Genomic DNA, 24300 nt, shown 5'->3' with positions numbered 1-24300 from the left:
AAAAGCAGAACCCATTCATTCACCAGGCATGGTCTGTAATGGCCTTGGGATGTCAGGAGACGAGTCACTCACTACAGGATACCCAGCCTCTGACCAGCTCCCGTAGCCATGATCATTAGTGGCTGGAGCAAACTTCTGGACAAACTCAACGGGTCAGGCAGCATCTGTGGAGGCAGCGGGATGTTCAATGTTGCGTGTCGAGACCCTGCATCAGGACTTGTATTTAGTGGCTGGTCCAGATGGCCTTCTGGTCAGTGGTGACCCCCAGGATGTCGATGGTGGGGGACTCAGCGATGGTAATGCCATTGGATATTGAGGTGTTGGAGATGGCCATTGTCTGGCACTTTTGCAGCATGAATATTGCGGTGTTTACTAATCTGTGTATGAATGTGGTCCAGGTCCTGCTGCACACAGGCTTGGTCTGCTTCATTAGTTGCAAATGGAGTTGAACATTGTGCAATCATCAGCGAACGTCCCCACTTCTGATATCGTGGTGGGAAGGTTGTTAATGAAGCAGCTGAAGATAGTTGGTCCCAGGATATTCCTGCGGTGACATCCTGAGATGGGAAGTTTGATCACTGTGATTATAGTGCAGTGTTCTGTCAGTACTGCCCCTCCCTCAGCATGGTGTCCCCTCATACAGCCCCTCCCACTGAATGGCGACCCCTCATACAGCCCCTCCCATTTTATGGCACTCCCTCAGCACTGTGTACGTATACAGCTGACCTGAGATGTTTTGTGTTGCAGAGTGATACAAACATGTTTCTGGCAAGCACATTGCCCAACAGCAACAAGACTCTGGCTCCCGAGAGAGAGAATGTTTTCAGATCCTGACAAAAACTGCCCTGTGATAGTCTGTCACCTCACCAGAATAGTGTGGCAAAGGATCAACACAAGTGTGAGACAAACAGCTGTGCAGCTGTGACTGACAGCTGGATAAAGATCACTGTGAGTTGGTAGAGCAAGAGGGGGTGGAGGGGAAAGCTCAGGACATACAGGAGGACAAACGAGTCAGGCACCATGTATCGATCCCAGCCAGCGAACTCCCATCCTCCGAGTGCCTGCTCTGTTTTGGGCACGCTTGTACAATGTGCGATGGTACACGGAGGTGGCTGAGACAACCACTGGGTCAGGAGCAGCTGATGGCCTCATTACTGCACCTCCTGATGTTGGGGACCAGCCATGAAGCTGTGCCATGCGTCACGGGCCACGGTTTTTATTGTCCTTCTGTGCATCATTCATTCACATCTCCTGCTTTACACGGACACAGTTAAGAGCTGCCCCTGGTCTCATTGTGCCACCGTACCAGTCCATTGTGTGGTTAAGAGTTTCCATTGAGTATCATAGAAGATCATCCGGGGAGCTTTGGTGTTAAAATTTCATCAGGAATTTGTTTGGGACGAAATGAACCCCATTTGGTTTTCTCGTTCATTGGGAAGGAAAGGTTGTTGTAGTTAAACACCTGGATTCGGAAGGAGTTCCTCAACTCTGAGTGACAGTGAGGGGCATCACAGGTCTCGATGGATGGGGAGACATTTGGTTTCTTCTGTTCACTGAACTCCTCGCAGGGTTGGTGCTTGGTGGTGAATGGATGGAGGCATGATGTGCACCAGCACGGTGAGCTGGGAGGTTGGTGCTGACTCACAGGCTCCATTGGATTGCAGTTTTCCGTCGGATGTCACCAAGTTTTCAGTCAGATGCGACTACTACTGACCTATACGGGTGGTGCACAGTACTCGGTTACAGATTACAGCAGTTTTATCTTCTATTTTTATTCCACCTTTTATATCTTTCTGGAGATGAAAGAAATCAGGGGATTTAGGTTATTGAGGGAACTGGCACTGAGATAAAAGATCAGCCGCGAACTTACTGACCTGTGGAGCGGACGGGAGGCATTGAGTGCCTGCTCCTGCTTCCAGTTCTAACCTTGTGTTTGAGGGCCAGCATCAACGTCCACAGCACTGACACTGACCTTCCCCAACCTGTGCTTGTCAGTTGGTGGACCCCATTGACTTTTGTTATCTTCTTGGCAGCTTCCTTCTTCAGGTGGTCATGGGAGATGAATGTGATGTCCGGCTTCACCCTGAGGTAGTCACAATTGGCCATCACCCTCTAATTATCAATGAAAAACTCTGTGCCCAGTGCCATACACCCATCACCTGTGTCTCCACTAGCTCCCTGTCCAGGAACCCATCAGTTGACAGTTCAAATCCCTCTCTGTGACCTCTAACAGCCCTGTAACCTACCGAGAGCTTTGTGCACCTCCAATTCTGCCATCTTGATCATCCTCGAGTGTAATCGTTCCACCACCGGCAGCCGTGCCTTCCTCTGCCTGGGTCTTGAGCTCTGGAATTCCTTCCCTCACACCCCATTTAAGATCTGTCTCTCTGACTGAGCTTTTGGACATCTGCCCTAATCTCTCTTTATGTGGCTCAGGGCCAATTTATATTCAATGGTGCTTCTGTGCTTTTTAATATATTAAAGGCACTTATACAAATGTAGTGGTTGATGAAAGGACCATACCATTTACACCGACATTGTTCCTCTTCCCTCTCTCCTCTGGCTGGGGTAAATTGCATGCTAATTTCAGCCCCGTTGCCACCTGGTTTTATGGACTTGCTGCTTCCTCAAACAAAACCTTTCTCAATTTCGGCTCCTGATGGAGAGTGGCCACTAGTGATACCTAATCTGCTCTGTCAGCTTTCTCCAAAATAGAAAAATACATCGGCAGCAATTATCCATTCCCTTGCTCATCTGCACATTATTTAGCAGCATGCCACAGATCGCAGATGGACTATTTGCCTCACTGGGAGGCTGTTGTTGGGGGAGGTTGCCGGACAAGCCTTCACAGCTTTACCCATAAGCCACCGTATTGTACAATGTGATTATCTTGCTCTGAAATACCTGTTTAATGCTATTTCTGCCTCCGACCCTTTGCGCTGTGTGTTTACTAATGGGGCTGGCTGTCTCTCGGTATAAGTTCTGTGTGCTGCTAATTCCCTTGGTGAGCTGCTAATGCTTGTTCTCTGCAAATGAGGAACATAATTAACACTAAATTAAGGTGATACAAATGAAGACAACACAGAGTCTGACAACATGAGTGGTTTGGGAGAACTGAGAGCGCCTGTGATTCATTTTTTTAATTTACTGCGTGAATATACTGTTGGCTTAGCAAAAATAAAATAAAGAGTCTTTAAATGGAGTTTCACTTTCAATCCCCATTAAACTCAACTGCCCATATAATAGGACACAACACACAAACCTGAGCCCAGAGGAAGGGAAGGTTTGTAGGCCATGTTAAAATGCCAGTGCTTGAGGCAGTTTGCAAATTAGCTCAAGCAACAGCTCCACTCCCATTGACCAGGCCAAATTGGTTAGCAAGATCCAACGCTCGTGGGCAAGATGTCCTCACTGTCTCAGCCAATACTCATTGAATGGGAGGGGATCGGGATGAAACATGTAAGGCTTTGAGGGAGATTGACAGGGTGGGTGTTGAGTCAGAGTGTCCCGATGCAGGATTTTGACCTGAAATGTCAACAATTCCCTTCCTCCCTTGACCCGCTGAGTTCCTCCGGCAGATTGTTTATTGCAGTTGCAGCCTCTTGTGTCTCCAGAGTCAGAGAGTCATAGAGTGATACAGCACGGAAACAGGCCCTTCGGCCCAACTAGTCCCTGCCGAACAAGATGCCCTATCTAAATTAGTCCCACTTGCCCGCCTTTGGCCCATATCCCTCTAAACCTTCCCTATCCATGGACCTGTCCAAATGTTGTAAATGTTCTTGCCTCACCCACTTCCTCTGGCACCTCGTTCCACACACACCACCCTCTGGGTGAAGAAGTTGCCCCTCAGGTCCCTACTAAATCTCTCCCCTCTCACCTTAAACCTCTGCCTTCTAGTCTTGATTCCCCAACCCTGGGAAAAAGACTGAGTGCATTCACCCTGTCGATGCCCCTCATGATTTTATACACCTCTATAAGGTCACCCCTCATTCTCCTGCACTCCAAGGAATAAAGTCCTAGCCTGCCCAACCTCTCCCTATAACTCAGGCCCTTGAGTCCTGGTAGTATCTTCGTAAAATTGCTTTGCACTCCTTCCAGCGTAAAGAAGCTTCCTCTTGTGGGCGGGGTGGTTTCAGGATTTCAGGATAAGGGTTGGTCTTTTCAGATGGTGGCAAGGAGGAAAGTTCTCCCTCAGAGGGCGTGAACCTTTGGAATTCTCTCCCTTCAGAGAGCTGTGGAGGGGGAGTCCATGACTGTAATCAATTAAGTTATAGGGGAATTGAGGGTTCTGGGAAACAGCAAGAAATAGAGCTGAGGCCAAGATGAGATTAGCCATGAGCTCACTGAATGGGAGAGCAGGTTTGAAGGGCTGAGTGGCCACCTCCCGCTGTTGGATCTTTTGTCTCCTTGCTATTATCCCCCAAGTTGTCTCCTTTCTTGACCACTCCTGCGTGCACACGTTGGGTCTTCACCGTTGTCTACACTTCTCGCTGCCTTGGTAAAGCAGCCAACATAATCAAAGACCCCACCCACCCCGGACATTCTCTCTTCTCCCCCCTCCCATCGGGCAGAAGATACAAAAGCCCGAAAGCACGTACCACCAAGCTCAAGGACAGCTTCTATCCCGCTGTTATAAGACTATTGAACGGTCCCCTAGTATGATAAAATGGACTCTTGACCTCACAATCTACCTCATTATGACCTTGCACCTTATAGTCTGCCTGCACTGCACTTTCTCTGTAACTGTAACACTTAATTCTGCATTCTGTTACTGTTTTCCCTTGTACTACCTCGATGCACTGATGTGATGAAATGATCTGTATGGATGGCAAAACAAAGCTTTTCACTGTACCTCGGTACACGTGACAATAATAAACCAATTAACAAATTCACCGTTGGGCTGAGGCACAGATATCGCAGCCCCCAGTGGTGGTGGTTCTCCTGCTGACCTCTCGCCCTGAGAGACTGCTGCTCTTGAGTTGGTGCCAGTGGCTTCAGGCATCCATCACCACAGGTCTCCCGGCAATGCTGATCCACACGTTCCTGGCACTGGTGTGGTGTGGAGATCCCTCCTGGCCCCTCCCACTGACTCACACCCTGGCTGTTCCCTTGGTGTAGCTGCCTACACCATCCTGTGTGCCCCCAGACCATGGGGCATAGGTTTGGGTGTTCACACTCTGCTGCTGGATTGGCCTGGTGCACGTCACACAGCACAGGGTCCTGCCCTGCCCTGGCATCTCTCAGCTTTCTTTTTACCCTTGGACCATAGCAGACTGAGGGGTGACCCAATGGAGGTTTATAAAATCATGAGGGGTGTAGATATGGAGGACGGTCAGTGGAGGGAGGGGTGTGTCTCACCATGAGGAATGATCCAGCCTCCACAACCCTCTGAAATAAACAATTCCAGAGACTCAGCAGCTTCTGTGACAAGATGTTACTGAAGACTTCAGTGTCAAATGACTGCCCCTTATCTTGTAACTGTGTCCCCGAGTTTGAGACTCTTCAACCTGCCAAAATATCTCAACATCTACAATCTTACCTATTTCAATGTTATTACCCCTCGTTCTTCTGAACTCCAAAGAGTACAGGTCTAATGTCTTCAGCTGCTCATGATCAGACAACCCTCTCATTCCAGGAATTAGCCCAGTGAAACACACAATCTGATGGAGGAACTCAGAGGGTCGAGCAGCATCTGTGGGGAGTGGGGGGTGGGGTGGGTGGGGAGGAGGAACTGTCAATGTTTTGGGTCGAAACCCTACATCAGGACTTTTCAATTTTGACAATCCCTTTCCCTTCACAGATGCTGCTCGATAGTGTGTTGCTCCAGATTCCAGTAGATGTTGTCTCTCCGTGTTACTACTCCATTGCAAAGTCTCAAGACATGCCGACTTTGAAGAAGTTTTCCTCCCACTGGCCACCTCCCCTCTCCGCTCTCAGTCCTGATGCAGGGTTTCAACCCAAAACATCGATAATTCCTCTTCCCCCACAGATGCTGCTCGACCTGCTGAGTTCCTCCAGCAGATTGTGTGTTGCTCCAGAGCCCAGCATCTGCAGACTCTGGGGTCTCCATTAGCCTGGTGATTTTCCTCTGTTCTGCCTCTAATGCTGGTCTATCCTTTCTGAAATAAGGGACCGAAACTACACAGATCCACAGGTGTGGCCTCACCAACACCCTGTACAATTGTAACAATGATCCTCCAGTTCTAAACTGCACCCCCTTCACAATAAAGGCAAATCTGCCTTCCTAATTACTTGCTGTACCTGCCTGCTAACTTTTGGGTTTCATATACAAGAACACGTCAGATCCTCCGCACCCCACTCATTTGTACTCCTTCTTCGTCGAGAGAACAGTCTGCCTTTAGATTCCTCCTACAAAGTGCGTTGACCTTACATTTTCCATTAGACTCCTTTTGACCACTCCCCCAACCCACCTATACCCTGTTGCAGACTCCAAACATCCACATCGCAGCCTGCCCTCCCACCTATTTTGTGTCACCAGAAAACTTGGATACTGTACACTCCGTCACCTAGATCAGTACAGCACAGGAACAGGCCCTTCAGCCCACAGTGTTGTGCTGAACTAATTAAACTAGTGATTGAATGCCTAACTAAACTAGCCCTTTCTACCTACACAAGTCCAGACCCCTCTATTCTCTGCACATTCATGTGCCTACCTAAGAACCTCTTAAACGCCACTATCGTATCTGCCTCCACCACCACCCCTGGCAGCACATTCCAGGCACCCACTGCTCTCTGTGTAAAAAACTTGCCCCGCACATCTCCTTTGAACTTACTGCCTCTCGGCTTAAATGAATGCCTCTAGTGTTAGATATTTTGACCCTTGGGAGAAAGATAATGGCTGACTAGTCTATCTATGCCTCTCATAATCTATCAGGTCTCCCCTCAGCCTCTGCTGCTCCAGAGAAAACAACTCAAGTTTGTCCAACCTCTCCTTATAGCTCCTGCCCTCTAATCCAGGCAGCATCCTGGTGACCCTCTTCTGCACCCTCTCCAAAGCCTCCACATCCTTCCTGTAATGGGGCGACCAGAACTTCACACAATACTCCAAATGCGGCCTAACCAAAGTTTCATACAGCAGCAACATGACTTCTTGACTCTTGTACTCAATGCCCCAATTAATAAAGGCAAGCACGTCGTACGCCTTGTTTATCACCCTATCAACCTGGCCAGCCAACTGATTCTCCACATTCTGCCTCAAGGGACAGACATTTCAGATAGTTGAGTACTTCCCATTCCTGACTCTTGAACTCAATGCCTCGACCTCTTCCAGATCATTAATATAGATCGTAAATAATTGAGGGACAAGGACTACCCTTGGAGCACTTTCACTAGTTACATCCTTCCAGCCTGAAGAAGATCCCACTCTCTGTCTTCTCTGTGAAAACCACTCTTCAATCCGTGCTAGCACACTTCCCCCACACCAGGCACTCTCATCTTGTGCACCAGCCTTTTATGCAGCACCTTATCAAACACCTCCTGGGAATGAAGCATGGCCTGAGGTTCTCAGTCCCTTCCCAAAAGTTCCTTCTTCATGTTGAGCGGCCGTGAGCCAGGAATTCTCAAGAGTCGGTGAGGATGTTGCGTGTTTTCCAAGGAGGCTTCGAGCATGCCCTTGACGTGTTTTTCTGGCCACCATTGTTGGAAACAGTGTTGAACTCGAAGGGGTGCAGAAATGGAGATTACAGAGGGAGGGGTGGGCATCATGGAGACACTTGAAACTGAAGCAGGCTGGAGCATGTAGAAGAAAGGAATTTCTAGCCCATTGTACCTGTGCCAGTTCCCCAATTAGTCGCACTCTCCTGCTCTGCCCCATTCACTCCGTACATCTTTGCTCTTGAACACTGGTTTGTGATCTCCTGTCGAATTTGCTTCCAATGCTCTTCCCTGCAGCCTCTCCCAGATCCCAGCTCCCATGCCACTGGAAACGGGATCTCTCTCTCAGCTTGATTAAACCTGCTCCTGGCGCTGGACACTCCCATTAAATTTCCCAGCCCTGTTCTAAGGAGAACAGCCCTGGTCTCTGAAGCACTACAGAAGCAGTGAACCTGGCAAATCACTCCGTCATTCTCCTTGACCATGCCAAGTCTTGGAAAACTTCCTTCAGAAGTAGAGACACAAGAGGTGCTGGAATCTGGACCCAAAAAGCAAAACAGCTGGAGGAACTCAGGGGAATCAGGCAGCATCTGTGGAGGGAACTGGATGGTTGACTTTTTGGGTCGAGACCCTTCAAGCTGGACTGCTTCCTTCAGAAGTATTTCATTAAAATACACGAGACAATACGTTGGTGAAACACTAGAATCCTCGATGCAGAAACAATGCCTTACATTTATTTAGTACCTTCCACCACCTCAGGATTTCCAGGCACCTTACAGCCAGTGAGGTGCTGAAAACATGGCAGACATTGTGCACAGCAAGATCCCACCACTGGCAGTGAGGTCATCTGTTGAAGTGAAAACCAAAAACCTGCAGATGCTGGGAATCTGAAATATAAACAAAAGATGCTGGGAACACTCATCAGGTCAGAGAGTGTCCATGGAGAGAGACACACAGAGTTAATGTTTGGTGTAGTCTGTCGATACAGGAGAAAGATCTCACTGGTTCTGATGAAGGGGGTTTGACCCAAAATATTGTCTCTCTCTCTCTCTCTCTCTCTCTCTCTCTCTCTCTCTCTCTCTCTCTCTCTCTCTCTCTCTCTCTCTCTCTCTCTCTCTCTCTCCACAGATGCTGCCTGACCTGCTGAGAGTTTCCAGCATTGTTTTGATATGGGTTGAACTGAAGTTGGTTGAGAGATGAACACTGGCCCAGTAACATCTGTAAGACTGTCCCTGCTCCCATTCCAGCTGTGTACATCATGTCTGCCCACCCGCAGGTCAGAGACTGAAAGTCAGTAGCTGTGGCAGTGTAGCCCACCTTCAGTGAGGCAGGCAGAAGGACCCTTTTCCTGAGAGGGGTCCTCAAACCCACAAAGTCCTGCCTCCAAGGCAAGAGTGTGTCCCACTCCAGAATGCCAGTCCCAGTGCTGGGGCAGTCCGAGAAGTGGTGACCCACCGATACTGGTGGAGCCTGTGGTTTGTAGGAGGGAGGCTGAGGAAGAGGGGAGGATGAGGAGGGAGGCAAGGATGGGGAGGGAGGGGAGGATGAGGAGGGCGAAGATGAGGCGGGGATGATGAGGAGGGAGGTAAGCATCACACTTCAGCAAGACCGCACTGGAGTGACCCAGTGGAGGTTCTGGGACGGGCTGAGGGTGTGAGGGACATTCTTGCAAATTCACACATGAACCACATCAAACAGGACAGCAGATGGGATCTCTCAGTTCGTCCAATCCTCCCCGAATTCATACCCCGGCCCATTGATGCTGCTTCCTAGAAAAATCTGGAACTCTCAACGAAAGAAGAACTGGACTCTAATGTCCCGTATCCACTGAACTTCTTCAGCTGGACCTCATCGGGTAACAGACGGGACCTGGGCGGGTGTTTGAGGGAGAACATCTGGCTGATCTCCATGAAGGTCTTGTTCTTGGTTTCGGGAATGACAATGTGGACATAGATGCAGACGAGCCAGCACACTCCGCAGAAGACCAGGTAGCAGTAGGCACCAGCAGACATCTGAGAACACAGGGGGGTCACAGCTCAGAACTGCTCATTGGTAACTGGTTCATTATCGTTTGTGTGTCATCCAGGCAGATCATTCCAGACATCAGCACATCGAGGTAGTACACATGCATAAACAATAACAGAATGCAGAATATAGTATTACGGTTACAGAGAAAGTGCAGGTCAGGCAGACAAATAAAGTGCAAGGGACAGGACGAGCTAGATTGTGAGAACAAGTGTTCATCTTTAACGTACAAGAGGTCTGTTCAAGAGTCTGGTAACAGCGGGATAGAAGCTGTCTTTGAGCCTGGTGATTCGTGTTCTCAAGCTTTTATATCTTCTTCCCGATGGGGGGGAGAGAAGAGGCAATGTCTGGGGTAGGTGGGGTCTTTGATTACATTGGTTGCTTTCCCGAGGTAGTGGGAGTGTAGATGGAGTCAATGGAGGGGAGGCTGGTTTGTGTAATGGACTCAGTTGTGTCCTCAACTCTCTGCAGTTTCTCGTGGCTGAGGGAACGCCGCACTGTGGGAGGGGAGGTGCTGAGGGAGGGTCACACTGTGGGAGGGGCGGTGCTGAGGGAGGGTCACACTGTGGGAGGGGCAGTTCTAAAGGAGCCTCACACTGTGGGAGGGGCAGTACTAAGGGAGGGTCCAACTGTAGGAGGGGTGGTGCTGAGGGAGCCTCACACTTTGGGAGGGGTGGTACTGAGGGAGCCTCACACTGTGGGAGGGGTGGTACTGAACACCTTTCACTTCCTCGCCCTGGTCTGCCGGCCGGACACGCCGTGGTGGTCCGTCTTGCCGGCGGGCGGTGAGGGCGGTCCCCAGTGGGGGTCTCTCTACTCAGGAGTCCTCCCACTGTACATCAGGGACCTGGGGTGGAGGGTGTTGCACCGGGCCGTGCCGTGCAACCGACTCTTGAGCCGGTTCACCGACACCCCGGCCGCCCGTCACTTCTGCGGCCGGGAGGAGACGGTGTACCACGCGTACGCGGAGTGCGAGAGGTTGCAGCCCCTCTTCGAGTATCTGCGGGGGCTGCTGCTGAAGTTCTGGTTGCACTTCAACCTGGCGCTGTTGGTCTACTGGCACCCGGTGCGGCGCGGGGAGGGGCGCGCGGTGGATCTCCTGGTGGGTCTCCTGCTGGGCCTGGCCAAGCTGGCCATCCACGGGACGCGTCGGCGGGCGGCTGAGGGTCCCGGCAGGTCGGCCTGCCTGCCTGTCTTCCGCGCTTACACGCGCGTGCGGGTGCGTTTAGAGAGGGAGCACGTGGTTTCCGGGGGCACCCTAGCCGAGTTCCGCCCTCGGTGGGCCCCTCGGGGGATCGCGTGTGTGATGGATGGTACGAACGCGATTCTTATTTGAAGTGTCGCGTGTCGCGTTGACGGGTGTAGCGTCGCGTGTGTGTTTTGTTAGTATTAGTTGCATTCTCTATCGTAGTATGTCACGTAGTTTCTTCTTTTCTGCATTAGATGTCGTGTATTGACACTAGTTGTCTTTTGTAGTGCTTTTAGCGAATAAACTTTTATTAAAAAAAAAGGGGTGGTACTGAGGGAGGGTCACACTATGGGAGGGGCAGTTCTAAAGGAGCCTCACTGTGGGAGGGGCAGTACTAATGGAGCCTCACACTGTGGGAGGGGTGGTACTGAGGGAGGGTCACACTGTGGGAGGGGTGGTACTGAGGGAGGGTCACACTGTGGGAGGGGCAGTACTGAGGAAGGGTCACACTGTGGGAGGGGTGGTACTGAGGGAGCCATGTAGTACATGGCTGGACAAAACACTTCTCTGGAAATCATATAGAACTCCTGTATAACCAGATATAACACTATCGATATTAAGTGGTAACACCACATGCTCCTATAACACCCCATATATACTAAAATACACTGTGTTACCAGATACAGTGCTCTAGTGCTCTGTACATACTTGTGTTACTGGGTGTGATGTTCTTGTATATACTATATAATAACATAGTGCATTAGAGGATAACCCTCCTGTACATGACATGATCACATGTGGCGAGTTACTGGATGCCGTATCCCATGCATCCTACACACAATATTGTGTGTGACGTTCACCTGTAATGATATCGCATGAACTGCTCAAGTAGGAATAACACTGTATCTACCACACAGTGCAGTACTCACTGTGACTCCTGCATAGTACAGTGAGCATCACTGAGTATAACAGTGTGTCACACATTTATAGTGTATAACATATCGTGTATAACAAGGAGTAACAATTGGGCATATATTGTACTATAACAGCTGCGTTAACATTTCCAAACGTACTATCAATAATGCATCACTCAGTATAGTGCTCCTGTATATGTTATAAAATGGCACTCTATACAAATAATCTTGTATTGATAGAAGGTAAAACACATCTGTATATTTAACAGATTGTGTGTCATTGAATAACATACTCTGGCATGTATTAAATATCAGATTGTGAGTTAGTGGCTATAACCATTCTGTATACATAATAACAAGCCCTGTGTTACTGAGTACAGCACCCTGTGTATATTATACAACAACAAGCCATGCATCACTGGGTGTAACACTCCTGTGTGCATTATACAACAACACTCCATGCATTACTGTGTGTAATACTCCCGTGTATATTATACAACAACAAGCCATGCATTACTGTGTATAACACTCCTGTGTATATTATACAACAACACCCCATGCATTACTGGGTGTAACACTCCTGTGTACATTATACAACAACAAGCCATGCATTACTGTGTGTAACACTCCTATGTACATTATACAACAACACCCCATGCATTACTGGGTGTAACACTCCTGTGTACATTTTACAACAACAAGCCATGCACTACTGGGTGCAACACTCCTGCAAACAGTGTACAATAAGGAAACTTGCACTTCTGAATATAACACACTGCCACTAATGGTATGACAGTCCCTTTACATACACTGCTAACCTCCACACATTACGTACTTGCACTTATTTCTATCAAACAGCAAGGTGGTGTGTTATATAACAGTTCTGTATATATTATATCACACCACGTGTCACTGGGCATTACATAGTGAGATACTGGTTTTAACATGGCAAAACACATGTGCTACAGAAACAGCACTCCTGCTTATACTGTGCAATAAGACACCAAGCATTACTGGGTACATACATTGTATAATGTAAGTTACTGGGCGTAGCCCTCCTCTGTAACAATATAACGCACCCCATATTAGTACATACAACACTTCACTACGTGTTACATGATAATACACCGTGTGTTACTAGGTGTAACGACCCTGCATATACTATGTGATACAAGACACCATGCAATACAGGGTGCAATGCAGCTTTATATATAGCAACATAACAAATGCTGCAGGAAGCAGGAGTCTGGAGGCCCCTGGTGCTGTTCTACCATTCACTAAGATCAGGGCTGATCTACAGTGACCGAGCCTCCACATCCTCCACAGGTAGAGAATTCCAAAGATTCTGAGTGCAACAAACTCTGTTCTCAATGGTCAGCCCTTTGTTTGGAGACTGACTCCTGGTTCTACCCTCCTCACCCAGAGGAATCATCTATCCCATCAAAGAGTTTTGTGAATTTCAATTAGATCGCATTGTGTTTTTCTAAACTCCAGAGAGTACAAACCCAGTGTGTGGAAACTCTCCCCGTACAGCAATAGGAATCAGGAGTCAGTCTGGTCCATTTTTCTGCACTCCCTCTATCACCTGTATATCCTTCCTTAGGTGGAGAGATCAGACCTGTACACCACATTCCAGCTGTGGTCTCACCAAGGCTCTGATTAATTGGTGCAAGATGTTATATTCTTACAACAAAGGCCAACAGATAATTGCTTGCTGAACCTGCATATTAACTTCCAGTGCTTGGCGTACAAGGAACCCGGGTACCCCTGAAAACCAAAACCTTCCAAATTCTCCCCATTTAAAAAAACCTCTCCACCCCACACAGCCGATACAGCCACCTATACAACACATCTCTCGTAGCTGACAACGTATACTGGGAGACTGCCTTTGCCCAAGAGGCAGTGAGATTAACCAGCCATACTATTTTTCTGTACCACAGGCTGTACATTTTATATTTTTCAAATATGTCTGATAACTGGACAATTATAGAGTTAAAGAGCATGGAAACAGGCCCTTCGGCCCAACCTGTCCATGCCAACCAAATTGTTTATCTGACCTTGTCCCATTTGCCTGCACTTGGCCCATATTCCTCGAAACCTTTCCTATCCATGTACGTCCAAATGTCTTTCAAACACTGTAATTGTACCCATCTCTACCACTTCCTCTGGCAGCTCGTTCCACATAGCCAAAGCCCTCTATGTGGAAAACTTGCCCCTCAGGTCCCCTTTCAATCTTTCCCCTCTCACCTTAAACCCATGCTCTCTAGTTTTAGACTCCCCAATCCTGGAAAACAGACTGTGACCATCCACCTTATCTAAGCCCCTCATGATTTAATAAATCTCTATAAGTAGGGTGTAACACTCCTGTATATAATTAGTCATTGTACAGTACTGTATATGTCAATTCTGTACAGATTATGTAATAATACATATATGTTATTGTGTATATCACTTATAAGAACATAAGAAATAGGAGCAGGCGGAGGCCATCTGCCCCGTCGAGCCTGCTCCGCCATTCAAAAAGATCATGGCTGATCTGGCCGTGGACTCAGAACCACCTACCTGCCTTTTCCCCATAATCCTTAATTCTCCTACTATGCAAATATCTGTCTAACTGTGTCTTAAATATACTCAATGAGGCAGCCTCTACTGCTTCCCTGGGCAGAGAATTCCACAGATTCACTACTGTCTGGGAAAAGCAGTTTCTCCTCATCTCCATCCTAAATCTACTCCCCCAAACCTTGAGGCTATGTCCCCTAGTTCTAGTCTCACCTACCAGTGGAAACAACCTTACTGCCTCTATCTTATCTCTCCCTTTCATAATTTTATATGTTTCTATAAGATCCCCTCTCATTCTTCTGAATTCCAGCGAGTATAGTCCCAGGTGACTCAATCTCTCCTCATAGGCTAAACCCCTCATCTCCAGAATCAACCTGGTGAACCTCCTCTGCACCGCCTCCAAAGCCAGTACATCTTTCCTCAAGTAAGGAGACCAGAACTGCACACAGTACTCCAGGTGTGGCCTCACCAGTACCCTGTACAGTTGCAGCATAACCTCCCTGCTCTTAAATTCAATCCCTCCAGCAATGAAGGCCAACGTTCCATTTGCCTTCTTGATAACCTGTTGCATCTGCAAACCAACCTTTTGCGATTCATGCAGAAGCACTCCCAAGTCCCTCTGCACAACAGCATGCTGCAATCTTTCACCATTTAAATAACAATCTGATCTGCTATTATTTCTTTCCAAAGTGGATGACCTCACATTTACCAACATTGTACTCCATCTGCCAGACCCTTGCCCACTCACTTAACCACCATATCTCTCTGCAGACTCTCCGCATCCTCTGCACAATTTGCTTTTCCACTTAACTTAGTGTCACCAGCAAACTTAGATACGCTACACTCGGTCCCCTCTTCCAAATCGTTAATGTATATCATGAACAGCTGCGGGCCCAACACTGACCCCTGTGGCACCCCGCTCACCACTGATTACCAACCAGAGAAACACCCATTTATCCCAACTCTCTACCTTCTATTGGTTAACCAATCCTCTATCCATGCTAATGCATAAGATAAGGATGCAATGGATAAATCTTTTATGCGGCACCTTATTGAACACTTCCTGGAAATTCAAGCATACAACATCCACCTGTTCCCCTCTGTCCACTGCGCTCATTATATCCTCAAAGAACTCCAGTAAGTTTGTCAAACAGGACCTGCCCTTCCTGAATCCCTGCTGTGGCTGCCTGATGGAACCACTTCTATCCAGATGTCTCACTATTTCTTCCTTAATGATAGCTTCAAGCATTTTCCCAACTACAGACGTTAAGCTAACTGGCCTATAGTTACCTGCCTTTTGCCTACATCCTTTTTAAAATAGTGGCATGACATTCTCTGTCTTCCAATCCGCTGGGACCTGTCCAGAGTGCAGAGAATTTTGGTAAATTATCACAAGCACCTCTTCTATAACTTCCGCCATTTCTTTCAGTAGCCTGGGATGCATCCCATCAGGACCAGGGGACTTGTCTACCTTTAGGCCCACTAGTTTGCTCATCACTACCTCTTTAGTGACAGCGATTGTATCAAGGTCCTCACCTCCCATCACATCCATAACATCTCTCTTTGGCATATTAGACGTGTCCTCCACCGTGAAGAGCAACACAAAGTAGTTGTTCAAGGCTTTGGCCATTTCCACATTACCCAATATTAATTCCCCGTTCTCATCTTCCAAGGGACCTACGTTCACTTAAGCCACCCTTTTCCGCTTTATATAATTATAAAAACTTTTACTATCTGTTTTTATATTTTGTGCTAGTTTACTTTCATAATCTATCTTCCCTTTCCTTATTGCTTGCTTCGTGGTTCTTAGTTGCTCACTACTCTTGGCAACTTTGTATGCATGAGCTTTTAGCTTGATGCCTTCTTTTATTTCCTTAGTTATCTGCAGCTGGCTCTCCCCACCCTAACCGTCCTTGCTTTTAACTAGAATATACTTCTGTTGAGAAGCATGAAAAATCTCTTTGAAAGTCTTCCTCAGCTGTCCCACTGTATTGCCTGTGTTCCCAGTCTACACTAGCCAACTCCTCCCTTGTCCCGTTGTAGTCTCCCTTGTTTAGGCACAATACACTGGTTTTACATCGAACTATTGCACCCTCCATTTGTATGAGAATTTCAATCACACTATGATCACTCTTTCCAAGAGGATCCCTAACTACAAGATCGTTAATTTTACCTGTCTCATTGCACGGGACCAGATCTAAGATAGCATTTTCCCTTGTAGGGTCACTTGTACATTTTTCCTTGTACTGTTCAAGAAAACTATCACAGATGCATTCTATGAAGTCCTACTCAAGACTGCCTCGACCAACTTGATTAGCCCAATCTATGTGCAAGTTAAAGTCCCCCATGACAACTGCCTTATATGATACTCATGCCATATTTCTTACAGTCCTTATTCATAACACTTCATTTCCTGTATATACTATGTATTGAAGTATATTGCAGTATCATATATTACACATCAATAATGTACATTTCTGTGTATAACAATGTATATTTTGGGTATTACGCATGAATTAATAACACAGTGTGCGTTACCACTAGCATATTACCAGAGTGTAACACTCCTGTATATAACATATGCCGACACCCTGTAGTTACTGGACGGATGGCCTATGTACCGTCCTGATGTCCCAGCTAGGGATGCATTAGTCGGTGCTACTGTACTGACCTGCAGGAATGGGAAGACAAAACCCACTGTGAAGTTGGAGAGCCAGTTGAGAGAACCTCCGATGGTGTACGCAGCCGGCCGGTGGGACTGGGTGAAGAGCTCTGCCGTCATGAGGAAGGGGACCCCCGCTGGAACATCAACACAGGAGGGAGGGAGGGAATGAATGTGGGAGGGAGGGAGGGAGTGAGTGTGGGAATGTGGGTGGGGAAGTGGGGGAGGGAGGGAGGGAGGGAGTGTGTGAGAGGGAGGGAGGGAGTGAGTGTGGGAGGGAGGGAGTGAGGGAATGTGGGTGGGGTAGTGGGGGAGGGAGGGTGGGGAAGGGGGGAGGAGAGTGGGGGGAGAGGGAGGGAGTGAACATGGGAGAGAAAAAGAGTGACAGATGGAGAGAGTGGGAAAGGAGTGAGTGTGGAATAATGTGGAGAGAGCATGTGAGTGGGTGGGGGGGAGACAGAGATCAAAGAGGGAGAGAATGGAGAAAGTAACAGAGAGAGACGGAGAGAGACGGAGAGTCAGCAGTCAGGCAGCAGGAGAAGAAAGTGAAAACAAAGAAGCAGAGGGAGGGAGAGGTGGTAGAGAAGGGAGGGAGGGAGAGGGACAGGGAGGGAGGGAGGGAGGGAGGGAGGGAGTGAGAGAGGGAGGGGTAAGAGAGGGAGGGGTAAGAGAGGGATGGGAGCGAGAGGCAGGAGGAACAGGGAGTGAGAGGAATGCGGAATGGAGAGGGAGGCAGAGGCACGTGAGGCACATGTGGGGAAAGGGCAGGAGGGAGAGGGAGGAAGGGGGGAGGAAGGTAAGAGGAGGGGAGGGAGAGGGTGAGGGAGGGGAGTGAGGTGGAGGAGGGAGGGGCAGGTATTAGAGTTAAAGAAAGTGAGGGACGGGGAGATGTCGGCAGACACAGACCGACACGCGGGGAGGAGACCGGGGGTGGAGGCCAGGGCCAGCCGTGTTGAGGGAGGAGCAGGCAGGTAGGATGGGGAGGAGGGGGATGGAGAGAGAATTGGTTAACAGAAGTGATAGTTGTGGCCCACCACACAGACAACCCTCGTCCCCAGCACCAGCCTGTGGTAAGGGGTTGGTGGGGATGGAGGCTCTGGGGAGGGCATTCATCGAATGGTTTGAATTCCCTCTGTCCTCAGCTTACCACCCCCACCCCCCACAGTCCTGGCCCTCCACAGTCTGAGCTTGGAGAGAAACTGAAGTGAAAAAAAAGAAATGTCATCTGCAGCACAGAGCGTTCCAACGCTTGGCTCACTCCCCATTTACTTAAATAGAGATGGAAACAGAGATCTAATCTAATACTCGGAGGATGAGTTTAGCAACAATTTAGACCAAATTTGCATCATTTTTGCATAATGGCCATGGCAGAACTTAATGTGATAAAATGGATCTGAACCCAGTGTTGAATGCTATTGTTCATTAAGAATAAAAGAGAAGATATATTCATCATTGTTTATAAACAATGATGCATGGAAAGGACTAATTAAAGATGTAATTACACTGAATACATTCTCAATTGTAAATGTAATATATTCTTCATGGACACTACCAATACATCAACTACCTAAAATGCCAACACCCACATTTATCATTCCGAGGTGCTCCTGTTATATTGGGTTCACTGCGTGGTCCTGCCTTAAATCCATTCCCGCCAGGAACAGTGTGGAGTTCGCTGAGGTGAAAGGTGGCAATGCTGGAGAATTAAAAGCTTCCTTCCGCCCCTTCCAGTCTAACACTCCTCCCTCTTCTCCCCACTCAGTGTGACTTGGTGCACACTCCAGGACAGGATGGACAAACTGCGTTCTCACTTGCACTGAAAGGGTTGAGGGGGGACCCAGTGGGGGGGTGTAAAATGCCGAGGGGTGTTGATGGAGCGGCTGCAGAGAGAACGTCCCCGCTTGTGGGGAAGAGGGTAACCAGAGGCTGTCGGTGTCAGAGGGTCAGCAAGAAATCCGACAGGGAATTCTGGGGAAACTCCTTTCCCCAGAGAGCGGTGAGAGTGTGGAGCTCCCTCCCACAGTGAGGGGTGGGGGTGGAGAATGTCAATGTGTTGAAGGGGAGGCTGGACACAGAGGAGGGAACAGAGGGTCACACTGATGGACTGAGATGGGGAAAGATGAGGAGGCCTACCTGGAGCATCAACTTCAACACAGACTAATTGGACCGAATGGCATGTTTCTGTGCTGTATCCTGAGTGATCCGATGTTAAGCCTTACTGCTGAGCTAGGCCGAGGCTCCAGAGAGGGAGCAGCCCAATGAACTGGACGCTCCCTCATTCAATGAGATTCCAATGGCTCTGCCCCCGGCAGCTCCTCCTGCAGTCTCCAGACTAAGGACCAGCTGAACACTACCTGAGTCGTCGTTGAGTGACGTGTGGGTGCTTATTTGGGCAAGTGAGAGGATGGAACAGACGCCGGTTGCCACGGGGAAGTTGTTGGTGTGAATGTTGGATCTAACCACCGGTCTGTGGTCTAGTGTGTCTCAGCCTGTACCTCCCTGTAGGTTTCAACCTCAGCGCACTCCCAAACCCTTGTTGGAAACTAATGGTCCTCTGATGTCGGGTGTTTATGTTCAGGCTGAATTTACGCTGGCACCCCACACTGGTTGTGCAGTCAGGCAGCACGGGACGTCGTGGACTACAGTGCATTGTAATTACTGCTCGTACCCTGCAGGGGGTGGGGCTGTCAGCATGCACGACTGCCTGATGCCATCCATGCAGTTTGACACTTACTTGCTATGGGACAGGAGGCCATTCAGCCCATCATGCCAAATGCTGGCTCACTGCAGAACAATTCTAACAACTTCTCTTACGCTACACCTGCACTAGGGCTAATTAACTTACCGACCTGTACCTCTTTGGGACACGGGAGGAAACCAGAGCACCTGGGGGAAACCCACACAGTCACAGGGAGAACGTGCAAACTCCACACAGACAGCGCCGGAGGTCGGGATCAAACCCAGGTCTCTGAAGCTGTGGCTCTATCTGATCAGTGACTCTGTATTACAACGGGCTCCTCAACGGTTTACAGTTTGAGCAGCTCTCCAGCTTTGACTGAAATGGGACGTGTGCTACTCCAGTGGAAATCCCCAGTCTGTTCAGCTTTGGGACACAAGGGTGTAAAGCTTTGGAGTGGGACCCAGGAGATTGACTGGGATGTCAACAGAAGAGGCTGCAGGTGGAGGCACAAGTCTGCCTGCCTCCTGAGGTGGAGACAGAGAGATCAAGAAAGGGGAGAGACAGAGGTGTCGGAAAACACCTGCAGATTCCTGAAGATGGAGACACCTAAAAATTCCTGCAGATGCCGGAATCTGGAACAAAAACAGAACGCTGGAGGAACTCAGTGGGTCAGTCAGCATCTGTGGAGGGAAAAGGTGCAAGTCGGAGACACAAAGAATTCTGCAGATGCTGGAAATCTGGAGCAACACACACACAGTGCTGGAGGAACTCAGCAGGTCAGGCAGCATCGTGGAGGGAAATAAACAGTCGACGTTTTGGGCAAGTCGATGTTTTGGGTAGAGATCCTGCATCAGGACTGAGGGAAGGGGAAAGACTGCCGGCGTACAGCAGTATGGGGGGGGGGGGGTGATGGAGGCTGATAGGTGATAGGTGGAACCAGATGGGGAGGGGATGAGGGGCAGTCAGAGGGAGGAGTGGATGGGAGGGGTGAACAAAGGTAGAAGATATGGAGGTGGACAGGTGAGTGTGTGTGGGAGCAGAGCACCGGCGTGTGGGTTACCTGGATTCGAGAATGTCAATGTTCACACCTGGTTGTAAGCTACCCAGGCAGATACGAGATGTTGTTCTGCTAATCTGCACCTGGCCTCTCCGCGGCATCGGAGAAGACCGAGGGCGTGTGGGAGCAGAGCACCCGCACTCTGTCCACAATGGCCAACTCGAGCTCCTGTTTGCATGCCAGCTTCCCACTCCTTCCCCCCCCCTCCACACTGACCCGTCTGTCCTCGGCCCTCACCATTCTATGGAGGGGTGTGTGGGAAGGAGATCTGAACACACCATCTCCTGACCGGAGGCAGGTCTGGGCCACGGTGCGGACGATGTGGTGCCAAGGCACATCAAACAGATCAGCCCGTGTTCCTGTTTAACGCTCGGCAGCTAACTTCACCTCCCCTAAACTGAGGAGAACACACACCGACTGGTCAGCCTGGGGAGGGGGTAGTGGGGAGGGGTGAGAGAGGGTGGGAGGGGGTGGGAGAGGTGGGGAGGGGGGTGTGAGGGTGGGAGGGGATGGGAGAAGGTGGGATGGGACGTGTGGTGATGAGGGGGTTGGAGAGGGTGGGAGGGGGTGGGTGGTGATAGGAGTGGGTGGGAAGGGGTGGGAGAAGGTGGGTTATGGTGGGAGGTGTTGGAATGGAGTGTGTGGTGATGGGGGGGTGGGAGGGGGTGGGTGGGATGTGGTGCGATGGTACAGTGGGGATGGTTTCGGCCGTGGAGAGCCATCAGTCGTGAGTCTCAGACACACAGCGTCCCGTACCTGGTCCGATGCAGAAGCCGGCGATGATCCCCACTACACAGGCGACACTGGCGTAGTGCATCCAGGGAACCTGGAACCACAGCCAGAGGGGGAGTGAGTCAGTCAGTGGTACGTGCATGTCACAGAGAGAGAGAGCGAGAGAGCAACACCCAGACCACAGCCCACCCCAGACCTTGTCCCACCCCAGGAGATACTTCCACAGAAAGGTAGCAGCCAAACTGTGCACAGTACGATCACACTGACAGAGTGTGACAGTAAGCAGAGTAACATCTTGTATCAATATTGATTGGACGATAGGTTTTGGGTAGGTACCCCTCCCACACTGACCCCAGGTTCCCCACTCCCCTGGGTACTGACCTGAACTCTGACCTGGGACTTGGCCACTGCCCAAGTTTCTCTTTCCTTGGATCACTGTCTGCCACCAGCTCCCTTGGGAGAGCCAGGCTCTGGCCCCCACCCCAGGCACCAGCCATGGCTCCATCCATCAGGATGCCCTGTTTCTTTGGCCCAGTTAGATTCAAGGTGACACTCAATGGTTAAACACAATGGGAATAGCAAGGAAAGATGCCATTTGTCCACTCTGTCCATCCCAAACGTATACCAGAGCAACCCAACCAGTGCACTCCCCGCCCTCTCCCTGGGATCCAGCTCCCTGTGGAACGCTACCATTGGATCCCCCTCCACCCCTCCCCGTCTGTGTATCCCAGACCCCGACCCCTGGCCAGGGAGAAACATTTCCCCGTGCCCGTTCCAGTCCTGCCAGTGACTCCGTCCTTGATCCTGTCGTTTTACCACAATGCAAGTCGGGAAACTTAGATTCAACTGACGAAGAAAACTGAAGTAAAAACAAATGATTCAAAACCACGACCAGTTGAAGCAAAGTCGACCCCTCGACCAACACCAGACCAACTGATCTCCTCCCCGCATCGTCTGTTAGATCCAGCTGGTCTCTGCCTTGAAAGGAGCAACTGTACCAGATTCATTGTCTGAGGGAGGCCACTCCGACCATTGGGTCTGTGCTAGCTCTTTAATCGGCTCCCTCTCCTCTTTTGTTGCAGCTTTGCAGTTTTTGCTTGCTCAGGTTTTTATCCGATTCCCTTTCGAGGAGCTCCTGTTGAGTCTGTTTCCTGCCCCCTCAGGCAGGTTATAACCGAGTGCCTCCTCTCGCATCCTGTTCCTCTGCTGATCACCTTGAACCCATGTCCTCTCGCACCGACCCTCCTGCCCTGGCAGAAACCCCAATGATTTCAAACAACTCGTGAATCTCCCCTTAACCTTCTCTGTTCCGACAAAATCAGCCCCAGCACAGACCTATGGAACCTTATTTCTGTGTGGAGGGTCCCCTTCTCACCCTTGGAACATCGAACATTACAGCACAGTACAGGCCCTTCGGCCCACGATTTTGGGCCGACAATCTGATATGGCTTTTCTCTAGAGAGGCCCAGAAGTGGCCCCAGTTCTCCAGCTGGGACACACATCCATTGGCCACGGGATGATTTGGGACATGTCTAAGTCAGGAAAGAGCAGAAGAAAATAGGAGCAGGAGTGGCCACTCCAACCCTCAGCTTGCCCCTTGTTCATGGCTGATCTGCCCCCGGACTCACCTCCTCCTCTCTGCCCCTAATTCCTCAATCTTTCAAAAATTTACCTCCCTCCCCAATGGTCGAGCCTCCATAAAGCAACAAACAATCTGCTGGAGGAACTCAGCGGGTTGAGCAGCATCTGGGGGGGGAAGGAATTGTCAACGTTTTGGGTCAAAACCCTGTATGAATCCTGATGCAGGGTTTCGACCCAAAACGTCCCACATGGAATATTGTGTTCAGTTCTGGTCGCCTCATTATAGGAAGGATGTGGAAGCTTTAGAGAGGATGCGGAGGAGATTTACCAGGATGCTGCCTGGATTGGAGAGCATGTCTTATGAGGATAGGTTGAGTGAGCTCGGGCTTTTCTCTTTGGAGAGAAGGAGGACGAGAGGTGATGATAGAGGTGTACAAGATGATAAGAGGCATCGATCGAGTGGACAGTCAGAGACTTTTTCCCAGGGCAACAATGGCTAACACGAAGGGACATAATTTTAAGGTGACTGGAGGAAGGTTTAAGGGGGATGTCAGGGGTAAGTTTTTTTACACAGAGAGTGGTGGGTGTGTGGAACACACTGCCGGCAGAGGTTGTGGGGGCAGATACATTAGGGACATTTAAGAGACTCCTAGCTAGACACATAAATGATAGAAAAATAGGGGGCGATGTGGGAGGGAAGGGTTAGATAGATCTTTACCCGCTGAGTTCCTCCTGCACATTGTTGCTCCAGATTCCAGTGTCTGCAATCTCTTGTCTCTCCTGCCTCCATAACCTTCCAGGGTAGAGAGTTCCAGAGATTCACCACCCTCTAAAAAGTTCCTGTGCACCTCAGTTTTATGTAACTGCCTCCTAATCTTGAAACTATAAAGTGCCATATAAATGCAAAACTCTTTCATTCCGGCCCAGCTTGTTGAGTGTGGACTCTGCAGGTGAGCAGAACGTTTTGAGAGAGTGAAGTGTCAGTGTGCAGCGATGACCGTGTAACCATGCAAAGAAGAGTGAGACCGGAGTTACCTGAAGCAGTAACGTGATTGTTATCCCAGCACTGGACAATCCCATGAAGCTGAAACCACCAATCAGAAGCGGGCGCCTCCCCACCCTCTCGATGATTAAACTCTGAGTCACAAAAGGGCACAAAAAGACTGTCAAAGATGGGCTGCGGCATGCAGGATGGGAACCAGAGCACGCAGTGAGATAAGGGCGCAGTTGGCAGCTGGGGTCAAGGGCCAATCGCCTGCTTTATTAGAGAAAAACCCATCCACTGGA

General features: G+C 49.5%; 1 protein-coding gene across 1 annotated transcript in view; it reads right to left on the bottom strand.

The window, feature by feature from the left end:
• Positions 1-9383: 9383 nt before the first annotated feature.
• The window catches only part of LOC127576863 (solute carrier family 2, facilitated glucose transporter member 5-like), a 48562-nt gene continuing 33645 nt past the window's right edge, over positions 9384-24300 (bottom strand). The window contains exons 9-12 of the mRNA XM_052027668.1: positions 24049-24150; positions 21457-21526; positions 16973-17100; positions 9384-9626 (exon numbers count right to left, since the gene is read on the bottom strand). Coding sequence (XP_051883628.1) covers positions 9384-9626; positions 16973-17100; positions 21457-21526; positions 24049-24150 — 543 coding nt within the window. The remainder of the gene's footprint in view (positions 9627-16972; positions 17101-21456; positions 21527-24048; positions 24151-24300) is intronic.

Source organism: Pristis pectinata, chromosome 12 (genome assembly GCF_009764475.1).
Source record: "Pristis pectinata isolate sPriPec2 chromosome 12, sPriPec2.1.pri, whole genome shotgun sequence".
Taxonomy (NCBI): domain Eukaryota; kingdom Metazoa; phylum Chordata; class Chondrichthyes; order Rhinopristiformes; family Pristidae; genus Pristis; species Pristis pectinata.
The sequence above is the reverse complement of the archived record's forward strand: the minus strand, read 5'-3'. Positions and strand labels throughout refer to the sequence as shown.